This window comes from Poecilia mexicana, unplaced genomic scaffold, assembly GCF_051168715.1.
Source record: "Poecilia mexicana isolate PSO_F unplaced genomic scaffold, ASM5116871v1 scaffold_16, whole genome shotgun sequence".
In the NCBI taxonomy this organism is placed as follows: domain Eukaryota; kingdom Metazoa; phylum Chordata; class Actinopteri; order Cyprinodontiformes; family Poeciliidae; genus Poecilia; species Poecilia mexicana.
This window is the reverse complement of record NW_028263385.1, coordinates 24,575,984-24,600,208: the sequence shown is the minus strand read 5'-3', so window position 1 is coordinate 24,600,208 and position 24,225 is coordinate 24,575,984. Positions and strand designations below refer to the sequence as shown.

General features: G+C 38.7%; 1 protein-coding gene across 1 annotated transcript; it reads left to right on the top strand.

Annotated features, from left to right (window-relative positions):
- The first annotated feature begins 3,797 nt into the window (after positions 1-3,797).
- On the top strand, positions 3,798-13,516 carry ncam3 (neural cell adhesion molecule 3). Its single transcript, XM_014970873.2, has 16 exons — positions 3,798-5,354; positions 5,653-5,730; positions 5,842-6,039; positions 6,147-6,284; positions 7,783-7,926; positions 8,043-8,160; positions 9,089-9,243; positions 9,332-9,465; positions 10,151-10,283; positions 10,386-10,553; positions 10,659-10,778; positions 11,278-11,405; positions 11,493-11,661; positions 11,760-11,952; positions 12,041-12,166; positions 12,555-13,516. The coding sequence occupies exons 1-16, from the start codon at positions 5,279-5,281 to the stop codon at positions 12,580-12,582; spliced, it is 2,106 nt and encodes a 701-aa protein (XP_014826359.2). The 5' UTR covers positions 3,798-5,278; the 3' UTR covers positions 12,583-13,516.
- The last annotated feature ends 10,709 nt before the right edge of the window (positions 13,517-24,225 follow it).

The following is a 24,225-nucleotide window of genomic DNA, read 5'->3' as shown; positions in this document are numbered from 1 at the left end:
TGTCCTTTGTTCCCATCGGCAGCTGAATCTTCCAGATTGGGTTTGGATTCTCAGATGAAAGATCTGGTGAGAGAATCTGTGGCGACATCGGGATTGTTTAGACTGTGCAGCTGTTTGAAGAGGGACGTGGCTCTGAAACCCACTCTCATCATCACACTGCACTTTGTTTACACGTCCCCAGTTTTTTAACGGAGCATTTCCACCTGCTGTGGCCGCAAGTAAAATGAAGGAAAAAAAATGATGTTGGTGTATAAATATGAGTAAATGAGCTTGAAAAGTGTCTGTGGGTTTTAGAAACACTAAGAGCACATTTTCCCCGAGTAAAATATTATAACCACAAGGAGTTTATGAATAACAATGCTGATCTACATGATGTTTTCTTTATTCTGCATATTTTGAGTCAACTATATCAAAAATGAATTAAATCTGTCTTCTTGAATTCAGATTCAACTACTAAAATCTGAAACGCCATTGGAAAGCAGAGTGTGTGTCCTTTCACACACAAAAGAGAGGAGCAGCAGGCAGGAAACTCCCCCCAGGTGATATTTACTGAAGATATGTTGAGCTCGAGGGGTCAGGCAAAATGCTGACCTCAGTGGCCACACGCAACAACCGTGACGTGACGCGCAGAGGGCGAACAATCTGCAGAGTCTGTTTATTGGTTATTTATGTGACAACAATGGTTGGCGTAAACAGGTCTCGATGACCTTGGGCCATCTCTCTTACACCGTCTTGTCTGTGAGTAAATATCGGCAGGTTAAATTTAGCGCAAGCCATACGCTATCACATTTACAGAACGGACGCGACAGGAAGTGTCCCTTTTGTTGAGAGCTGGACAGTTGTTATTTTTGTAACAGGGATTATACAGGCTGACGGCTCAAAACACACGACTACTTGTGACAAACGGAAAATCATACCTTATGAGTACAGATTGCTGCTGTGTTGCTGGGGCATTCAAATAGATATGATCCTCAATAAGCAGTAATGCTGGATATTCCACGTAGAATAAAGCAACTTCAGTGTGTGTGGTGGGAAATATGTTATATATTACCTGATAGAATTGAGTAGAAAAAATGCCACGCCTCCTTTAAGTAGGTGAGCTGCCTCACAACGCACAGATGTAACAAGAATGTTAAAATGGGCCAATAATCTAACATAACCTGGAATGCTAAGCAATTAATACAACATTTAGGATGAAATGTATGATTTTTTTCTTTAATACTGTGGAACCTCCAAATACAAACTTTATTAGTTCCAAAAGATGCATTGAATCTTGAAAAAAAGTATCTATTACTGATTCAGTGACAAAACTTCTCACAGTTCCTGCAGTCGGATGATCTACATAATTTACAATATTTTCACTTATACAGTCAAGATAACCCTTGACCTTTTCCCCCTGACTCTGAGGAACCCAGTGTAAATCGCTCTGAACTTAAAACAGGAGAAAAAACAATACAGACATTTTATATTTTGCTTTTCCGTTTTAACACACCTCACAAAAATGTTGTTCAATAATTCAGATTTGTTTCAGCTGAATGAACCTCAAACTGCACTTATCAGTGTAGTAAGACACTTGTGGAAACACACACACACACACACACACACACACACACACACACACACACACACACACACACACACACACGCACGCACGCACACACACACACACACACACACACAGGACTGTTTTGGTCACTGTATAGAGATTGAGGGTGTGTCTTATCCAGTCACCAGAGTCTCTCTGTCTCTCACTCCTTCCTGCCTGTCTCGTCCTCATGTCTTCAGCTGACACATCATTGTTTCTGTCAGTCTCTGTGTATAGAATGTTCTCATACACAAAGTATATGAAGAATGTGTATTATGTGCTTATATTCTATACTCTCCCTGCCTGTTATTGTTGCTTAAACAAATGTTTCTGTTCATTTTATCTGTATGCCCCTAAATAGCAGCAAGTCTTCTAAACTGTGCTTCCTCACAGGAAGGGAATGTATAATTCATTTTATGAGTTATGTAATATTTAAATCAGTTTAGATAGATAAAATCAATGTGAGAAGATGCGTTGAACCAAAGATGTTCAGATAAGTGCCTTTTTTAACAACAGAACTTGGGACCTCTAAACACTGACTTTTCTTTTCTTGAAGCGCTGCATATTTAGGCACGAAGAGCAAAAGCGCTGCAAAGGCCAGTGGTATCTATAGGATTTCTTGTTACTCTTTTCTGCCTTAAAACACATATTTGGGGGCCTAAACATATTCAAAAACTCACCAAACTTCACCCAAGCTTGGGTGAATGATCCTCTGTGTGAAGTTAAACATGGAATCAAAAATGGGCGGGGCCAAACTGCACATTGTAGAGATTTGAAACTTGCTATGTAGATACATGCCCCTCCCCAAACCAAGAGGTATGTCCTAAAATGTACAGGGATGCTACAGTTTTGGGTCAAAGGGCAAATTTTGACCATTTTTGCTGTTTACTCACCTTGAACCTTAACAAACTCCTTCTAGGGATTTTGAGCTATCGGCTTCATCGGCATGGAGGTCAGGGATGAGGGATTAAAAGTTATCAAAATGTTAAGTTTTTGAGCATGCTTAGGTGGCCTAGCACCGAACTTAGCATACTCGCCAAAGCCAACAAAACACTATAATTCTTACACAGCTTGAAAAATCTTTCGAATCATCACTTCACAGTCACACACTAGTCTGTCACATTAAATCCCAATTAAATACATTGAAATTACTGGATGCATTGTGAGAAAACTGAAAAAATAAAAACTAACGAGTGTGAATAATTTTTCCAGACACTGTATGTGTGTGTGTACTCTTTGTAGGGCTTCTGATCCGATTGGAAAAGGAAAACCTACGAATACAATCCAGAGCTTCTGTCAAAGTGTGCCCACCCTCGTTAATCGTCCTCATTATGAGCACACTCCAATCTAATGAGCCATAATAACACCTCCTGATAACACCATGATAGGTGGCCCCTTTGGACTCGCCAACCTTTGATTGGCTGCCTGAATGGTGGTGTGCAGATACTGATAGGCCATCAGAGGGAGGGTAGGCTGGCTGCTGGCCAATGGAAGTGATACGACCCAGAGGAATGAAACGGACTGACAGCGGGCATTTTTCTGCCACAGAGATGAAAGACTAATGACGTACACTGTGTGAATAAGGGTGTGTTCGGGTGTATAAACATTGCCAGACCGACTGATTGATCTTTTTAAAAGAAGTATGTCTTTAATATTAAAGGTCAACATAACTCTATGTGTCAGCAACCTTAACACTGGACCTCTGTGGAGCATGGTGATGGGACCACAAGGTGGTGGAGATAGATTTTTTTTTTTTTTGGCTAGAAAGGAAGGAGCCATTCTAGTCAATGGAAAACTGTTCTCAATAAAAAATGAGGACAGGTGGAGATTTGTCTTAGAAACAAACAACAAACCTAAACAAAAACAGCAAGAGCTGTGATGGAGTGGTTTAGACCAAAACATCTTTATGTGTTAGCATGGACCAGTCAAGGTTGATATGGAAATAAATAATCCTACTTAAGATGAGACAGCTGAAACAATTACGAACAACAAAATGCATTGTGTCATTATTTTATCCAAAAGGCCAAGACATTGTTTTGAAGACTCTGAGGGACTGAGAGTGACCTTCCGCAGTGAAAACAGACTATTTATATCTTCCAACAAAAGGCGAAGTTGTACTTTCTCATCAGCATTGCACAGAGAATGCAGAATGTCTTGTCCGCTACCAAAATTCAGACTGCTCAGAGATCCCCTTTCTAAATTAATCCACAGCTATCAAAGCACGAAGGCTTAAAGTTCCCGATTCTCCATCCAACGCAAGACTTAGACAAAAATCCATCTGAGCATGATATGTTTACAGATGCTCTTTATTGACCTATTTTGAAAGGAAAAATGGGGGAAAAAACATTTTCTAGATGTATAAAGCTAGCTGATAAACCCCAAAAGACTGGCAGCTGACTCAGTGGGGACTTTGTCTTGGTCTGTCACATAAAATACACTCCAGTCAGAAGAAACATCAAACTGTTTAGATAAGTATTTATTTAGTGGATTGAATACATCTGCAAGGTTCTGCACCGTTTGTTAGATGCATGTACATTTTTTTCAGAGGCTGCAACATGAAAGAAGCTCTTTATGTTTGTACAGCAGTGGCGCTGAGACACATCCCATAATGGCGCCATATATTACAGATAGGTCAGAGGTCATAGTTAAGTAAATCAGGTTATGCACTTTTAAAAGATTTTGTACCATAAGAATAAAAGACAAAAAAACAAAAAACAGAGAAAATCTTCTTTAGCACTGATAAAAGGGGAACAACCTCTAAGAAAGTCACAGAACAGTAACCTTTGTTTGGAGAGGTTACATTGCATCACCATTGGGATGAGAAAAATGCATTTGCTGAAGAAAGTTCTGCTGCCGATTTTGTTCAGCATGAAGCATAAAACAGTTTTTCTGTACAATGTGATTTTTAAACCAGAAAAAAAGTGCAATACTCAGAGTTTGATTTCCTAAATTTAAAACTTCAACTAAAAGGCGATCTCAATTCTGACTGATGCTTTGATTTCAGTTTCACGGTTACAACTGTTTGAAATTGTCTCCTGTATTTCTTAGGGAAATGCAGGAATCATTGAAGTTTCCCAGCAGATTGCCAACATTTGGGAGCCGTGGCAGTTTTTCCATACTCTCTTTGCACTCGGCTACACGTGCTCAAGCGGATTTTCTACGTTTTAAATGAAACAGGAAAAGATTAAAAAGGAAAAAAAAAAACATCTTTCGTCATCTCTCCTTTCCCTTGAGGGCTGCCTGGCCCTGGCTTTCATCCGGAAGCCTGGGGGTAAGAAACTCAGGAAGGAACAAAGTGGAAGAAAGGAAGGGAAGAAGATGATGCCAAACAAGGTGAAAGTGGAGAAAACGGATTTGGAAGCATACCGGGAACAGGAAGAAATAAAAGACGAGATGTAGGAATGGAACGAGTGCCGTGCTTTATGAATGAGCATGAGAAATTTGGGTTGTAAGATAGGATGAGAGACAAGAGCATGCTTTCTACTTGGCCCCTCCCCTTCCCATTTCCTCCCTTTTCATCTGCCCCACTGCCTCTATATAACCTCTGACACAGACCATGCCTCAGTCAAAGTTGTGTCAACAGCACAGGAAACTGCAGCCATCTCTCTGCCTTTGTGATACCAATATTTGAACTTCACTTGTTTGAGGAACAAACCGCAGTTAGTTTTTATATCCAGCTGGAGTTCTGGACTGATGAGTTTCCACCAGGAGAAGATGCTCAACCAATTAGCCATCATCTCGCTGCTCCTGCCGCTGGTGCACAGCGCAGGTAAGAACCATACGCATCACTGACTGTGACTTTAGTACCACTGATTGTTTAGGTGGATGAGGGGGTCATACATGTTAGCAGGAAATAATTCAGGAAACATCCAGTGGTCAATGATAAGACTGCTAAACGCACCAGACGGATACTATTGTTGACAAGCTAAACAGCCTCACTCATTAAGTCAGGATCTTACTCGTTTTGAGTGAATTTGTGTCATCAAAAAAGATGTATTTAGTTCAGTTTATTTAAATAGAACCAATTTTACATCCAATCTACAAAACAAAGCTTTTCTTTTGTCCAGGTCAAACTACAAAGCTGGAAATCATTTTAAGTAAGCAAGACTTCCAGGTAGGAGAAGAGATGTTGCTGGTATGTAAAGGTAAGCGAAACTTTATTTGACTTCCAACCCTCTGTCCATTCGTAAAGCTCACAATCCATTTTTAAAGTAGGTTTTCACTCTCTCTTTTCTGTCCCATCCTGTCTCCTGCAGCCACAAAAGAAGGAGAAATGACATGGCATAAGGGAGGAGAGGAGATTGATGATGAAGACATCGTCTCAAAGCTGGACTACACCACCTCCAAGCTGCTCATCAAGAAAGCCAGCCTGTCTGACGGGGGCACGTACACCTGCAGGTTTGAGTCCGATGATGGACACAAGGCGGATGCTCAGTCGGTTATCTATGTCTACGGTAAGTCACTGCACACGCACGACAAGCTTGTCGTTGTTGACGTTGTGACATTTTCGTCCTTTAACTTCATTCAGATCGAGCATTTTACCTTTGACGTGTTTTCTCAGAGGGTCCGTCGTTCCATGGCACCACCACCTACCATGAGTTTCTGGAGGGAGCAGACGGAATGGTGCCGTGTCTGGTGACCGGGCGGCCAGCGGTGGACATTACGTGGCTTAAAGACGGAGAACTGATCCCTTCTACACGTAAGATCTTGGAGCAGCACCTAGGAAATGTTTTACACCCCAAAAATATGCTTTGTGCTTTGTGGTTAGCAATTTCCAACTAACTTAGAATACAAAATATCCTCTTATTGTTGTATTTATTTAATCAGAGGCTGTCATGCTGCTGTTTTTGCAACATGACCTGAAAATCTCTTCAGTCAAGTAATCTAGAGCATCAAGCATGTTTGTTAAACAGGGGCTCCAACCCACGGAGGGAAATGAGTTTCAGCTTATTGTTCTGTGATGAAACTCATTTCTCTTCTTAAAAATCATTAAAAAATGAAAATGAAACTTTCCTCATAACTTAAGCATTACATATACATACATACTGTTCGGTAGAAAAATAAAATAAAGTCAATGCGACTCACCAGCAGGGGGCGCTATGACAGACGTTTCTAACTTCTGAACAATAAATCAAGCTCTCGGCCCATTTATGCCTGAAGGTTTGGAGGTTGTTGTGTTTTTATTTATTGCTGCATCACAGTACAGCATAAACCTTTAAATGAAGCACCCATGGTCTAGAATATTTGCACATTTTATTTCGAGATGCAGTTGAAGAGTTGAAGAACAAATAATTTTTGATTTTATGAAAAATGTGAACATTTTTCCAATTTAGTTTCAAACTTTAAGAAAATCATTAAAAGTCACAGGTTAGACAGATTTTTTGGATATTATTCTTGAATTAACCTAAACATTTTATATTCTGCAACTTGTGCTCTTAAATGAAGACGACCTCTCTGCTTTTTCAGAAGTTTGCAGCATAATCTCACTATTGAGTCTCAGAATTTTGTTGGACTAAACAAGTTGAATTGTGCACAGTTTGCCATCAAAATTTGCCTATGAAAACTTTTACGCAGTATTTGAATTTGTGCATCAATTTGCATACAATATTAATAACGATAATGCAAGGTGCTAACGACACCTAGCATAAAAACTTGAGTTTCAATCAAACACAGACCGGGTCATCTGAGAATATTTAAAAAGACTTTATGTTTTTTTGTTTTTTTTTTTTTTTTTTAGAGAATACTGGAAAATGTTATTATGATCAAATTATAAAAGTAATAGATTTTTGTGGGTATCGTTATCAGTGGAGAGTGCAATTAGTTTGAAACTGTTTACATTATGTTGGAAGTAAAATGCGAGGCAAGTTGCAGGTTTAGCACTGGAGGCTGTTAAAAACAAGAACAAGATCAACTGGCATCCTGAAGCAAAGTAAAACTCGCTGCCATTGTTTAGTATTTCCTTTTCATTTGCATCAGTCATCATTGAATGTTTCTGCATTTACAACGCCATGTGTCTAAAAAGCTTATATTGTCTTAAAAACGACGTGTGCTACATTAAGACTCACACTTCATACTGCAGCATGAAGTTCTGTTTTGCTTACAAGAGGAAGAGTCTGACCAACTTTGGCCAGCTGCAGTAACGTGATTAAAATGTTGATAAGCTGTTAATGTGACTTTGTTTGGCTCCTTTTCTTCAGCTGGAGTCCGTGTTCGTAAGATGTCCGACAACACGCTTCATATTGAGAAAGTGAAGAGGAGCGATGCCGGGACGTACATCTGTCAGGCCCAGATCAGAGGGAGAGCAATCTACAAGCAGCTTCCTGTTTCTGTCGTCGCCAACGGTTAGTCACTTCTTTATGGTATCCAGAGGCATAAAGGACGATTACAAGTAACTAAGTCCTATTTTATTTTCTTATAATTTTTGTAACTTCTTTTAACAATATGTCTCACACTGCAGCTCCTCCCACTGTGCACATCAGAGAAGAAGTGAAAAAAGTGATTGCTGGGCCTGAAACCAATGTGTCATTGCTGTGTTTGGTTGATGGTCTGCCAAAACCCAACATCACATGGACTCTGTAAGCCACCATTTTCTTACTTTATTATTATAAAAAAATTACTCTGAATACTTGAAATTCACATTAATTCTTTAAAAGCCTAAGCCTTTGATTACAGGATTGGATTTTTAAATGTCTAGTTAGTATATTTCCACTAACAATTTGCTTTTATTCATAAAGTGAAACCTCGTTTTTTTTTTTTTTCTTTTTTCAAAAATCAACATCTTAAATCTACAATACTAGAAGCCTTGAACATTTACTGACATTTCATTATAACTTCAAAAAAAAGAGAAAAAAAATCTTTGGCACTCTATTGTCAATCAAGGAATACTGAACATTTCTGTATTTTCTTTTTATTAATTTACAAATGTAAGTATTTGTGAGAAAGGCCATGTAGAGTTTGCAACACTGACATCATAAACCAATATGGCCGCCCTGTACATACAACTTAATGATCGCAATTATAAATGGTTTGACGGTTTGCATACAGATTTCTGTGTTAGTCTCATTCACATTAACAAGTTAGGATTAATTACTTATTTTAAGCTAGAAGAATTTAAATTCTTGACTCAATTTGTATGAACAAAATATCTGAAAATGCATTTTGTCAAACATCGCACTGATTTCTGCTCACAAGATATTTTTGGAAAAGACATTTTTCCTCAACCACTGCAAACTATCAGTTGCACTGAAATCAACATTTGCCTTAAAAACATACAAAAGGCAGGTCAATGTAACAAACTTCCATTTTACAAGGTACAAAAACATAAGTTAAGATGGGCCGAGTAAAGATGGCAGTTTTTCTGTTAACATTGTGCGTCATTATTTACTTTCTTCTAAAATTTTCTGCCTCCCTCTGCTGGCTTTCTTGTTGCCTACAATCACGTCTCCAAATACTGACTCCACACAAACAGGACATGCAACTATTTTTTTAATTTTTCATCCTAAGGCCTATCGAGGCTGATCCGTCCCGCCACGTCTTCAACTCCGACCACAGCCAGCTCACCATCCAGTCCGTTGTCAGGGACGACTTCGGGGAGTACGTCTGCACGGCCAAAAACAAGATCGCTGAGAGCAGCGCTACGTTCATGCTGCATGTTTTTGGTTGGTTTTCACATTCCATCAATTAGTTTCTTTCATTCTAATAGAGTGCACTAAAGCAAGATGATGATGATGCTTGTTTTACGTATAGAGCCTCCAGAGGTGTTTATCTCAGAAGATCAGCACAGTGTGAATGTGGGCGAGCGCGTCTCTGTGTCCTGCAACGTGACTGGTCACCCGCAGCCTGAGCTGCACTGGATCAACAAGCAAAACGGAGAAGAGCTGGTAAGGCTGCTCAAACTCTTACTAATCGCACATGAGGTGGCTCTTAAATGTGTACACAGTAAGATACAATGTGAGGCATGTAGAAATAATTTTTGATTTTCTTTTCTGCATAAACAGTGTTTATGCAGAAACAAGCAGGAAAGAAAAAGTCCTTAAAACCCTTGATGCACAAACTTAAGCTAATATTTCGTTGAAACTCTTATTAAGTTTAATTTCAGTCTTCTTCAGCTCATATCAACCATCATTACAGCTAATCAAATTAATCTGAGTGAAAATTCAGGTGTCCATTTTTCAGATATTTGCTCACTTGAAAAGAGGTTCCAAAGAATAAAAACTGAATCTAAATTGCTGTAGCAAAGTTTTAGTTTACGGTTATGTCCATTTGTACCACTGCCAAATTATTCCACGTTTAACTTTTTTTCCCCCCTTCATACAGATGTGTTTGTTTCTCATTAAAAATGTACAGGATAATTGTCCTGTCCAATAATCCTTTAAGAAACAGGCTGTTAAAGCATTTGCCATGGCCTCATTAGTTTACATTTCAGAACTGAGTGGGTTTGCCTTCCAGGGTCTTTGTTACTTTGCAATTTGACCATCATGCAAAAGCTGAAAAACATTTGTGCCGTTTATTGTAATTCATCACCTGGAAGTCCTGTATTTTTAATGTTTGAACCCTCTCTGCCAGGATTCGACCAGTCGTATCAAGGCGGTGGACGGCGTGCTGGAGATTGAGGAAGTGATGCCCTCTGACGGCGGACGCTACTCCTGCATGGCTGTCGGCATTTCTGGAAATGCATCGAGAGATGTCGTAATTCAGAGTAAGGTTTCCACTTCAGTCGGAAACGTTTCCCTCTCGGTGATCAACGTGTCTCTAGTTGACATTATTTCTGTGTTTTCCTGTCCTCCTGCTCGCCCTCCAGCCCAACCCGGGCCGCCACATTACCTGACGGTCACCCCGGGTCCAACCTCTGTGCTCTTCACACTGAAAACCTTCCCCATCAACGGAGGAGCACCGATCAAAAGCTTTGTTCTGCAGTGGAGGAAAAGTGCAACGGATAAGTGGGAGGAGACCGTTGTTGCAGCTTCAAGTGAGAATTTATACTTTCATTAAGGTTTTGTGGTTGTAATTCACGTTTCACCTGTAGTGATCTAGCTGCCTAGCTAATCCTGAACCTTCTTTGTGTTCTTTGTAGATACTTTGGCTATCACCAACCTCAAGCCATACACCAAGTATACAGTTCGTATGGCGGCCATGAATGATGTGGGACAGGGGCAGTTCTCAATGGAAAACACAGTTCGCACTGAGGGAAAACGTAAGTTTGATCTACTGCAACCAGCCATCAACTTCAATGTACTTTCATTGGATTTTATGAGATTGTCACCAGAAGTCCTCTTGACTCTTGATCACCCTGAATGCAAGTCGTTATCGGAAATCGCCTAATTAGTAAATGTAGAAAAAAAGAAAAAACATGTTAAAAAGCTGGTAGCTTGCTTGTAAAGTATTTGTACATTAGAAAAAACAATGTTGCTTAACAGTAATGTTTCATCTTCATTTTCATCTGTCATCCCTGGTTCTTCATGTCCATCTTTCATTGGAATCATCATCCTAACATCTTCATATCGTCATTCACCTGCTGATTCCACTCACATCATCTCCTAATCTGCTGTCCTCCCTTTGCAGAAGGTAAAGTTCCCACGCTCCGTAACAAAAATAAAAACCTGCAAATGAAATATATTTGAGTCATATACATCCCAAAGTTATGAGTTAATTATTATAGCCTACAGCTAAATGGTTTCCCCTTCTGATTTTAGGTGAACCAGACAGTCCAGCTTTAACCACAAGTCAGGCAGTAGTGGAGGGCAACTCCTTCTCTGTTCCTCTTCAACAAATCGAAAACGGCGGCTCCCCTCTGCTGTACTTCGACGTCCAATACGAACAGGTGAGAGACCATGTGAGCCCAAGTCTACCTGTGTTATTTCATTTCTTCCTTGTCATTAATTCGCTTTTTGTGCTCCTTTTTATCCAGGACACAGAAGAGAGTGAGAGGAAAACACTGCGGCTTCCCTCTGATGCTAACATTGTCAGCCTGAAAGACCTCAGCTTCGGCTCAGACTATCACCTGGAAGTCAGAGCCGTCAACGCTAATGGCTCCTCCATCCCCGCAATGTTCAACTTCACAATTGCAGAACAGCCCGGTGTGTTGCCTCTCTCGTTCTACGTTAGATGACACACATTTTAAGTGAAAGATAATGATTACATTTATCGTCGTAATGTTTTTCCTTTGTCCCCGCAGTGAGCAGCAGGATGACGAAAGGCACCGTGGTTGGCATCGTGATATTGATTTTCCTGCTGGTGTTCCTGGCAGTGGATGCCACCTGCTGCTACAGAAACCGCTGTGGTCTGCTTATGGCCGTCGCAGGGAAATTGTCCAGGTGGAAAGACCCGAACCTCAAAAAGATCGAGGAAGGAGATGGGACGACTAACGGGTGAGCGGCTGTCTGGACGGCAACCATCTCACGGATTCTCTTTTGCTGAGCACCTTATTCTAAATATTCCTGCATGTTCTGCCTGCAGAGACGTAACACTGAAGGGTCTCTCCAAACCCAGAGGTAGTATTCAGCAGTCAGGGGTTCAGACGGTCAGCAAAGACGGTCAACTCTCAGAGGTCACCTGCGACAAAGCTCCACTCACCAAAAATGAGTACGTTTGTTCTCCCAAACGCCAAGAAGTTGCATAAATACGATACATTGCAAATAGTCTTTTAACTTTTTTGATATTTTTAAATTTTGCAATTTAGTGTGATTCCATTACAAAGTAAGTGATTCCAAACTAAATTAGCTGCAATGAATTTTAAAAATACTTTTTCTTTCTCTACTTGACAACGAATCATTTTCAATCTATCACAGTGACTTCCAACAAAATACTTAGAAGTTTGTGATTGTAACGTGCTTAAATGTGAAAAAGTTAAAGTTACAAATACCTTGGCAGGCACTGTAGGCTACAGAGCAGAAAAAAATCTGAATCATTTTGCAGTTTCAAATTGTTTTGCTTTTATCTTAACACACTATTGTTATTTTTCTATCCACAGGAAATTACACCCCACAGCTAATCTGTGAGGTTTTCTAAACTAAAGAAGAGAAAAACTAAAGACTACACATTGTACAGAGATCCAGAGAAGAGGTCAGTGGATCCCAGCTGCTGTGGGAGAAGTCAAGCACGCAGTAGGAAATGGACTGATTTGGACTGATGGTGATAAAACTGAGCTCATCCTGCACTACGTGCTGTTAGCGTGGAGGTTAGCATGGGCGCTAGCCTCAGTTTTTACACTTGTTTGTACTTTAACAGGGTAATAATGACGTCTGTGTTTTACAGGGTAATAGTTTTGTTACTGTGCAATCGCTGTAACTGCTTTTGTGAAAGAAAAAGAGTAACATTTACTTGGCACAACAAATGTTCATTAGTTTCACAGACAGAATTATCGTTTTGCCGTTGATAATTTCTTTATTGCTAATATTGTGTCGGTGAGTCCGGCAGGAGTCAACACAAAGGATTAAATACCACATTATTTAACTGTATGCTACTTAAATTGAATGTAAATAAAATCCTGATAATATTTATTATTTTCTAAGGTTACATTTATAAAAGGTATTTGTTTTATTTGGGTTTAGATACGTCCAACACCATCTTTAACTTCCTTGCCTCGATGTGCTATTGAGCACTTTTCTATAAAAAAAAGTCTTGGAAAGGCAGAAAGTGACACTTTTAGTTAAAAGGAACTTCAAAAGTTTTAATTTGCCACTTACAAAAATGTATATTTTCTATCAATGCTACAATATTACCAACAATAGATCAGTAAATCAACAGAAAAGTGTTTAGCTTCTTTTCTTATTAATTATTCTAACAGTGTTTTTATTTTTTTTACCACTGTACATTGTGTATACATTTTTTTGTGTTTCATAAACAGCTTGATGTCTTTTTGGCTCATCATATGAATGTTTTCAGCATGTTTATTCAAACAATAGAAGTGAATAAAATGTTTTCCTTCTTTCATTTTTTTAAATCAGTATTTTATCCCTACAAACAAAATGTGTTGAGTAAAACATGGCAGTGGCAGCATGATGATGTGGAGATAATTTTTATTCTGCTGGCCAGGAAAAGTTAGTCAGACTCAGGTGAGCAAGGCAGACATAACCTGCAGCTGTGATCGCAGCAAGAACCAGCTCAAGCATCGTCTCAGGGGGGCTGAATACTTTTTAGATTTTTATCTGTAAAATGTTTACAAACCCTGAGTTAGTTTTCATTCATTTTCACATTTGTGCACAGCTTTATGTCAGAGTGGCCTTTAAAATAAATATACTGAAGTTTCCGGGTATAACTTGAGAATATGTGGAAAACATTCAAAGGGTTCTGCAAGGCAGTGCGTGGCTCAATGTGCTGATCAGAAACAAATGTAAGTAATCATTTCTACTATTAGCAAAATGTTGCAGCATATATATATAATGTACATAGTTGGATTGTAGCACCAAAGGTGGTTTGGATGTAGACTCAATTTTATATAAACTACAAACACTTAAAATCCTCCTTCCAAACACACTGAGCTCATGTTGGTCTTTTGAAGCAATAGCGTTGAATTTCCTGAGGAAATAACTGATGCTTAACTTTTTTGTCCTGAAACTAAACTTTGTCCTTGTTTACAAATTGGGATAAACAGTGAATTAAATTTGTTTCTTTGAGTTTGGACTCTTTGAAATAGATAAAATCAGTTAAATAAATGATTACTGAGCTCTAACCACATGTGGATCTGCATAAACCCTGTCCTACTTGCCAACCTCAGAAAGAAATCCAAATGTGAAAACAAGAAGATGTGGTAACAACCGCAGCACAGGAGTAATAACATCAGTCCAGCTAAAGACACGACCAACACCAGCATTAGGATGGTTTTGTCCTGATGACTGATAATCCACACTAATGCATTAATGAATGGTTGACATTTTCTCATGTGAAAACACAACATTTGGTTATAACAGCCTGTTGTTACACAGAATCATTACACTCAGCATTTCATAAAAGCATTGTGACTGATCATTGTTTATGTTCAGTGTTTCCTTTATTTTCCTGAAAATATATTTTCTTAAACTCACCCAGTCTTAGTCGTTCTGTTCAGCCATTTCCAAAGCACAGATACGACAGTCATACTCAATAATTAAAAATGTCTTCAAGAGTCTTGTCAGATTAAAAGTACCTTTTGAAAAATAATAACCTTTTATAGCCATACATTTATGTGTTTAAAAGTACATTTTCATTGGTCTGAGGCAATAATCTAATTTTAAATGTTTAAATGAAATCGACATGACATTCTTTCATTGAGTCCAGGTGTGAAAGGAAATCAAATCCTAGTTTTACGGCAAGAGAGTGAAAACATTTTTCTGTTCAAGAGACTAAAAACTGATCTGGTCTTAATTTAAATCTAACTTTAACTCAAGTCCCACAAATTACTGGCAAACAGTTCAGTTATCATATGCTGCTACTTTTATTATGTTTTTGTTATTATTGTTATTGCAATATGCTTAAAAACGCAATAGGGGAAAAATCTCATTTACTCAAAAATGACCAGAAGAGGGCGACAAAACGCAACTGAACTGGAAGAAGAACATTAACTTGTCTTTCAATGCAATCAAAGAAACAAACTAAAGACAAAACCTCCATTGCAAATGTTTTGGGCAGGATGTCGCTTTATGCTGCAGTGGTAAAAGTAAACAGAAGACCTCACAAAGGGGTGATTCATAAAGACACAGTAAAGAGGCTGAGATGGGGGTGTGAGAATGAGAAAAACTAATAAATAAATAAGGTGAGATTAGACATAAAACTCTTTGGCTGATGATCTGCTTAGTGCATCATTATTGTCACTGAGTTCAAATGTAAACAAACTAAATAATGTAACTATTAGATGTTGTTAAATGTTTCCCTTGTGAACAGAGCAAGCAATTAAGGCAAGACATGATGTTATGTTTAAGAGGATCCTGCTCAAATTTCACAGTTCAAAATAGATCAAGCCAGTTTCTAAATGTGACTGATGTGTGTCTAACTTCTGGAAAAATACTTACTCTCTCTATATAACCTATTAAAAATAATTTTATTAATTTATTTGTTTACAAGTATTCTCATAAGTAAAATCTCAGATTTTGACAACAGGACAAATACAAAACTTAAATTTATGCACATTTATTGACTTACATTAATGAATTTAGATGTCTACGAATGCACTTTTAATTGACAGTAATCATACCTCATACATAACTCCTTGTGTTTCCATAGCAACTAAAACAAACAAAAACCTGACACATGGTTTTTTGACATCATCATGTTATCGATGATGTCATAAAGCATAGGTTCCCGCCCCCTAGGGGGGACGCCGTCCCATTGCAGGGGCGTGGGGGAAGCAGTCTGGATGAAAAAAAAAACATGAACGCTGTTTGCTCTGGGTTTTTACCTTAGACTGGCCAACTCTCTGTTATTCCTATGTCAATTTGATACAGTAGAGGCTTCCACACTTCCCATATTAGTGTCCTCTGTAACTTTTATCAGCAGTTAAAACTGTTTAATCCGTTGTTAACATGTGGTAACCTGTTTTTCCGAGCCGCCTTTAAACGCAACATGAGCGCTACGACACTGGCGCTGGGTTTCCACCTGTGAAGGAGACCTGCTGCTGCTGTGCGGAGCTACGTAGGGTTGTGTTAGAATCACGGCAGCAAACCAGCAAAACGCAAAGAACTTTTCACAGTTTTCCCTCCAACCTAACCGACTGAGTTGAGTAAAGCTGCTGGATGCAGGTAATGTTAGCTAAAAGATGACTAGCTAATATCGATGGACCTTACCACAGGGGCCGCGTTTCATTGGCTAATGCCCATTTCACGTCACAGCGCATCTACAAAGCGTGACCGTCTCACAAACAAGCTACAGTAGTAAACACGTTAATTTATATTAGCATGTGTTAATGTACTAGCAGACCGGCAGAAAGTTTTTGCGTCAGGACTCGAAAAAGAATGGTTCTCCACTGTCAGTGGGGTATCTGTACAGGCGATGTCAGGTATCCTGATCGTATTTGTGGAACTAAAATTCACAGATTTCCAAAATCTGAAACGGGATGCCGTGCTTGGATCAAAGCTTGTGCACGACCGCATTTGCAGCTCAACCGTCATAGGATCAATAAGAACAAAGGAGTGTGTGCTGGTGTGAGTATTATTGCTTTGCATGTTTTTTGTGTTTAGTGAATGGGGATATTTTGAGTGATTGTTTATCCATTTGAGATTCTGCTTTACAGCTTCAGTAGTGTTATCCATTTTGTAGTCTGAGGTCTATAATGTGTGAACAATGACCCCCAAGTCTGAAAAAAAGTAAGTCAATAATAAACACATCCATTATGAAAACCTTTTAGCTAAGTAACGCATAATGGCAGTACCAATACGACTTCTACACCTACACAGCAATAGGCACCAGTGATCTTGTCCACAGCTATATTTATGCTGAGGGTGTGAGGATCTGCTGTTTTCCTCATCGACTGGTAGCATTTCGCTGTGACACGCACAATGTTGGAGGCATCGCGTGGCTCAAACACCTTGATGTCGTCCAAAAAAGATGACATGAACTTGTTGGTTCCCCTGTCCATTGTCATGGCTGATATTTTGTGAAAATCTGGCAGAAATGCTACACTAATCGACTCAGAAATACTCTGCAGACAGTCAGTCGAAATGAAAGACGCCATGTTTACATAGAAACTAAGCTCTGCAGGCTTTGTTTGTGAGACATGCAGCCACGTGGGATTTTTGAGGGCGTTTCTGGGCGGAGCTTGGTAAGGTCCATACAGCACCTTAAGCTTAACAAGTGTTGTTGTTGTCTATGTACAGCTACATACATTCATTTTGCCTCCAAAAAAGTCGATTCCCCCCCCCCATCCTTTCTTAGAGACTAGGAGTCTCTAAGAATTCCCCCCCACCCCCAGGGATTCTTCGGCAGAAATTCTTCGGCAGAAAATGGTTGGAAACCACTGGGGGAGGGCGCAGAAGAAAAAGTTTGGGAACCACTTTCATAAAGGTTCAAAGATTATTATCATTTGGAATACAAGAATCCTCAGTTTGTTTTTCAACTTCGTTGTAGGTAGAACATATCGAGACATTTAACGGTGATTTTAAAAGCCATTTCTACAGCAATAAAAATTATTCTTACTATTGGCTGGGGACTTGGCTATCTCGTCACAAGAGGATTAGAAAAGTTGCTGGGATGTCAGAAAAAAGATGATGTTTCAGCAGATAACTCGTCTGCTGATGATGCAAAGATTAAATACTTTTGTTTTGAGGACATTCACCCTGAAGACAATTTAAAAAACAGTGACGTTTCAAGAGAGACATCATCTGAAGATGAAAGATATAAATACTTTTGTTTTGAGGAACTTATCGACAAAGACGACGTGAAAGATGATCAAATTTTAGAGGAATTTGAAGTGGATGATAGATCGAGGTACGTTGATTTTGGCATTCCTGAAGATCAAAATGACCTGGAAGCCTCCCCAGAAGTCAATACGCACTTCACAGTCAAAACATCGGAGGACACTGCTGCCTTGGAAAGCATCTCTGAACCTGAGAGCGAAACAGAGCTGCAATTTGAAGCTTGCTCTGAGGACACAGAAATGAACACTGAGGACACACCAGAACACTTTGATGAGTCTGTTGATGTTGCTCATAGCCAAATGGACCTGGCTGTAAAAGAAAACTGTGACAGCAAAGAAAACCTGATGAATTTTGAAAAAATCTTTGAAGGTGCATCAACAGAAGAAACCTCTTCCATTGAAGAAGTTTCAACGGAAGAAACCTCTTTAGCTGATGCAACCTTCAAGGACGAGTTCAAAATTACACAGGACATTTTGAGAACCTGGACATGGATGATTCCTCGAAGGAAGTTTATTCTGAAAGCAGAAATGCTACAAATGTGTCACATTTTGATGACGTCTCTGAGGATTCTTCATCCTCAGAGACAAATATTCAGAAGAATATTCTTCTCCAGAAGAATATTCTGAAGAAGATATTCTTCTTCAGAATATTCAGCATGGATGTAAATGCATCCATGATCCACACATCATCACAACCATGTGTCGTCAACTCCGTCAGATAGACTTTTTGTTGTTTTTGGTTTTAAATATTTCTTTTGTTACATTGGCGAAGAAAAGTTTGAGGAAGCTCATTAATGACCTTATCCACTGGTGATATCCCAAGAAGTCGGGTGTGGTGTTCGGCCTGTCCCTGCCTCTGCTGCTCTCTCTGGCAGCCGTCAGCGTCATCAGCGTGGTTTCCTACATGCTGCTTGCCCTGCTCTGTGTCACCATCACCTTTCGCATCTACAAGTCTGTTGGCCAGGCTGTGCAGAAGTCCACTGAGGGACGCCCATTCAGAGAGTTGATAGAGAAAGATGTCACCATTCTTCCCAAGATGTTCCGTAAGCACGTGGACACCAGAAGCTGAAGTTAGCTTCTAATTTGGAAAATAGCTAAACAATTACTTTTTCACTATCTTGAGCATTTGTGTTGTATTTTAAAACCGACAACACCCAGACATTTCAAACCTATCTAGATTATTCTGCACTAATAGCAGAATAAATAAAACATTTGTGAAACCTTCTAATTGATTTGTGAGATTTGTAAAATATCAATGATAAATTTCAGAACTTTTTTGCATCTGGAACACATTAGATCTGAATTATTGAATTGGCATTATTTGTTATTTTATCTTTCCGTTTTATTTCTTCATCTTTATTATAGCTTAAGTTGGACAGGAGTTCTGTTTGGTGACTTCCTGAAAGGAGGCATCGGCTGAGCTAATGCTGCCAACAACTTTTTCGTCTCCTATTAACTTTTTTGCTTTTCTTTATATTGGAAGTATTACTATCTGTAGCTCTGTTTCCATTTTCTATATTTACTCTATTTTTTATTTTTACCTTAATACTTACCTGATCAATTGAAATGGCAATGCACATCATCCATTATACAACACCCAGAAGTAATAATTGAAATAAAGACACTTGTGGAAATATTTTTATATAGAAATTGAGGACGGGAGGAATCGATTAAAATCAAATCTGGTATGAAAAAAAAATATTTCAAGTCATATCATCCAGCCTTATTCAGTATATTGAATTACATGACTAACGGCATATTACTACTCACATTTTCCTGCTGGTATTACTTAAAAGTGTTTTTAAGCATTTTAATATCCCCCTTGAATCTGCAATGAATGCAAATACTTGATATAATGTAAACACTGAGAAAAGCGGAAAAAGGTGCTTGGATCATAAGGAAAGGTAATTGGTAGAGTGGCTCAATCATGGCTCAGAAACACATCACAAGGTGTTACGATGCAAACGTGAAAAATTAACAACAAAAAGAGTGTTCATATTTAGTCACACAATGTAATCCAAAAACCTAATAAACCCTAAGCTCTTTTTGAGTTTTGCTTGAAAATAAATTGACAATATCTCAGGAAATTAAATGTTTAAGTGAAACAGTTCCTGTATCACAATAAAAGAAACTGCAAAAAAATATTTCAGAGGTGTAACAACACTGAAGTAACTGAGTAAACTGAAATATTTACTACTTAGAAAATGAATGTTAAAATCTGAATATTCTTTTGAAAGTCTGGAGCTGAAATGAATTTAAACTACTATCAAACGCAGTACAGGGTTTGCCTATTATCGGTACCAACATTAATACAAAAAAATGATATATATTAGAGGTATTAGTTTATAAAAGTCCAAGCAAACCTAAATTTACCATTTTAATAATAAAAAGCAGAAGGGTTAAGTAACTTCATAGCCTCATTTTTCTAAGCAGAATTTCAGAGAAAAAAAAAAGCAAAAAGAGTACTTACGTCTGTATAATGCAAATAAAAGTTTATAGCAAACAAGTGGAAAAATTCACACGAACATGGATTATAATTATGAAACAAATAGCAAAGGTACAATGTCATCGTTATAACTGGCTCAAGGTCATAACAAAAACAGGACACCATGCAGTGGTTGAAGTGCATAAAAAGGAATATTAACAAAAACAACAATGGATTGTGGATGTCAGTATCAGTGGTGTAATGCAAATGCTTGGATGTGTTTTATGAGTGCATATGGAAGTGTTGAGGTGCAAAAACAAACTCAAATGTGCAAAAGGCGGGGAGGTGAGGCCTGGCAACAGAGCACCGCAAGCGTCAAGCAGCAGTGGACACCAAAGGCGACCCAGAAGGTGGAGACAGCCAGGCTTAAATACTCTGTGCTCCAAATCAAACGGACCAGCAACACCTGCAAAGGGGAGGAGCACAAAAACAGACAAAAGCACCTGCAACCCAGCCCACAAGGCCCAGGGCCATAACAGTCATATTTTTAGGATTCGGGAAATAAGCCCTTCTTTACTATTCGTAGGCTGACTTGTTCTGTGGGTTTTTTTTTTTTTTTTTATGTAGAGCAGCGACACCAATACGGCTAGAAAGGAAAGGCTTTGGTCTTTAATTTGTCCGGCTACCTGTGTGGTTTGTATCGTATTGCTCGTTGTTGGTAGAACAGAAAGATGAAATAATTTTCAGGTTTAAGCGTTGCTGCCCTCGGCTGTTCTTAAATTACCATGCTCGGTATTGCTCCGACTGCATGTTAAATGTATTTTATATAATTGTAATATATATATAAAAAAATTGAGTTACCTAAAAATTATTTAATACTCTGTATACAAACGCATACATCAACACACACACATTGACTTACCTTGTGCCGAATCGATGCCTCTGTTCTCAGCCTGTTCCCGTAGCAATGGATTTCATCCCGCATTATTTTCTTCCATCAAATTATTCAACTGAACGAAACACGTTGTTCTTGTTTGGCTTTACGTATAGTTGCTACATTTGGTAGATGACGTGGCTCAGTGTCTTCGAAGTCCATCGGTTTTTCTGCCTGTGATGCTCTCCACACATGTAGCTGCAATCTACCTTCACAAAGTTTTTTTTTTTGACTTCTGCACACAATCTTCCAGACAATGAAAATACACTGTGCTCCAAAACCTTTGAAAACCCTGTGTGCAGGGATTTGTCCGTGTTTGCCATCACACACCACAGCACCATTGGGCACTGCATGTCTGGTTTCTTTTCACATGTAATGTACAGTTGACCCTTGCACTCTTTACAGAAACATCTTATTTTTATGAAAGACGACACCTGGTTGGGGTACACCTTGGCTCTTTTTAATGTAAAAATGCAAGAACTTTTAATTTCATTCCATTTTCCCTGGTTCACAATATGAGTACATGTGCCTCTCTTCGAAATGGTGTATGCCCTTTTTTTTTTTTTTAAACATATCCTTTTTGTATGCGACTCCCTCTGGAATCATATGCATCCACTGTTCAAATGGGAGCTCCACATTAAAAGCCGTATTGCCTTTGTTTTGTAAAGGAGTCATGATTTGGTCAAAAGGAGCGTCTTTCTCACCGCTGTCTGTCTCTGTCATGTTCTTTTCATTATTACAGTCAAGAGTAGCCCAGATATTGTGTCTGTTTAATTTGACAAATGTGAAAAGGGCTTTTGGTGTTAGCTTTTCGCCAAGTTTTTTACTGAGCTTTCCCCCATATCCCATCACTTGGAGTTGCAATGTTGCCATTTCGTATGACTGTGTTTTTTGAAGCACAGAGAACTTCAATTACAGCTTTTTGGGGAACCAATGACTTCTTTGGCATCTGTTTAGCAAAATTATAAAAAATCTTGTTAGTTAAATATGTTGAAATATTTCAAATAACATGGCAAAGAATCAATAGGTTATAGCAGCTGTGTGAAGCTGACACCGCACCCACACCGAAAAATCCAGCAAATAGTCTGAGTGGTTAGTGCTCCGTCTGTGCAGGTCTGTGCAGGTTTGTGCCGTTAAATTTTTTGTTTCTGCAGCTTTAGTTTCTGGGATATTAAAAATTATATTTTAGGTCATCCAGAGTTCACCATCCCCCTATCTTGCTCCAAAACAAACCAAAGTGGGCTACTTCGTTAGTGCTCCATTTGTGCCGTTAAAATTTTTGTTTGTGCAGCTTTAGTTTCTGGGATATTAAAAATTATTTTTTAGGTCATCCAGAGTGGATGTGGTGAGTATTCCTGACACTCCACCTTGGTTAAGTGGAAAAGCTGAAGTTGATTTAAGCTTATTGGAAAAAGGCAGACAAACAGAAAAAAAAGAGGTGGAAAGGTATATAAATAAAGAATATGCTGGAGTATTTACAAGTATATACAGATGCTTCTAAATTGTTAAATGATAAAATTGGAATAGCATTTATAATTCCGGACTTAAATATTATGAAAAATAAGAGTAACAGATAGATTGACAGTTTACACGGGTGAGCTAATGGCTATATTAATGGCTCTAGAATGGAGTGAGGAAACGAGAAAGAAGGAAATATTGATTTGTTCAGATTCAAGTAGTACATTAATAAGTATTTTAGAACAGAATTCAGAAACAAGACAAGATATATTGGATATTAATCAATCAATTTTTAGAATGAAAAAATATGAATCCTGGGTTAAGTTAATTTGGATTCCTGCTCATATTGGAATAGTAGGAAATGAGTTGGCAGATAAATTTGCTAAGAGTGCAGCAAAAAGGGATAATGTTGAGGTTAATATCAAAATAAGCAAAAATGAGGTCAAGCGTATAAGTAAATTATAAATTAAAAAGAAATGGCAGGAACTATGGGATAGAGAAGAAAAGGCAAGATTTTATTATAGCATTCAAAAAAAGTAGGGGAATGTAGGGAAGGTAATAATAGGAATAAAAAAGAAAAGGATGTTATATACAGTTTAAGGTTTGATAGTACTTTGAAAATAATTAATAAACATAGTACAGGTTTGTGTAGTTATTGTGGAGAGTCAGAAACAGTGCCGCATATTTTTCTAGAATGTAATAAGTATAGTCGGGAAAGAAAGGTGTTAATGAGTTAAATAGAAATAAAAATAAATTAGATATTAAAAATTTGCTGCATGGTTGTGCTGTGGTGGTGCAGGGGTTAAGCACAACCCACATATGGAGGCCTTAGTCCTCCATGCAGCTGTCGCAGGTTCGTTTCCTGGCCTTGGCGACCTTTGCTGCATGTCTTCCCCCTTCTCTCATTACCTACTTTCCTGTCAATTAACTTTTGAATAAAGGCCACTAGAGCCCCCAGCCCCCAAAAAATTGCTGCAAAAATCGTCTGAGGATGTAGTATTTAACAGCATTTTTAGTTTTCTTAGGAAGTCAGGTATTATGGGAAGATTATAGTGGTAGGACATCTAATCTATACTCCAGTCTGGAAGGTAGCGGTAATGCACCTATATAAGTTGTTTGCCAACCGCCATAAAACAAGAAGACGACGACGACGACTGCGCTGGGTTTACACCTGTGCGGCAGTGAAGGAGGCCTGCTGATGCTGTGTAGAGCTACGCAGGTTTGTGTTAGAATCATGGCAGCAAAACGCAAATAACTTTTCAGTTTTTCCCCCAAACTAACCGACTGAGTTGAGTAAAGCTGTTGGATGCAGGTAATGGTAGCTAAAAGATGACTAGCTAATATCATAATATCACATCACCTTAAGCTTAACAAGCTTGATGTTGTCTATGTTCGGCTACGTACATTCATTTTGCCCCCCAAAAAGTCGATCCCCCCACCCACAAACATCGTTCAAAAAGGCAGCTATAAGTAATCCATAGGGGGGCCCAGAAAATGTT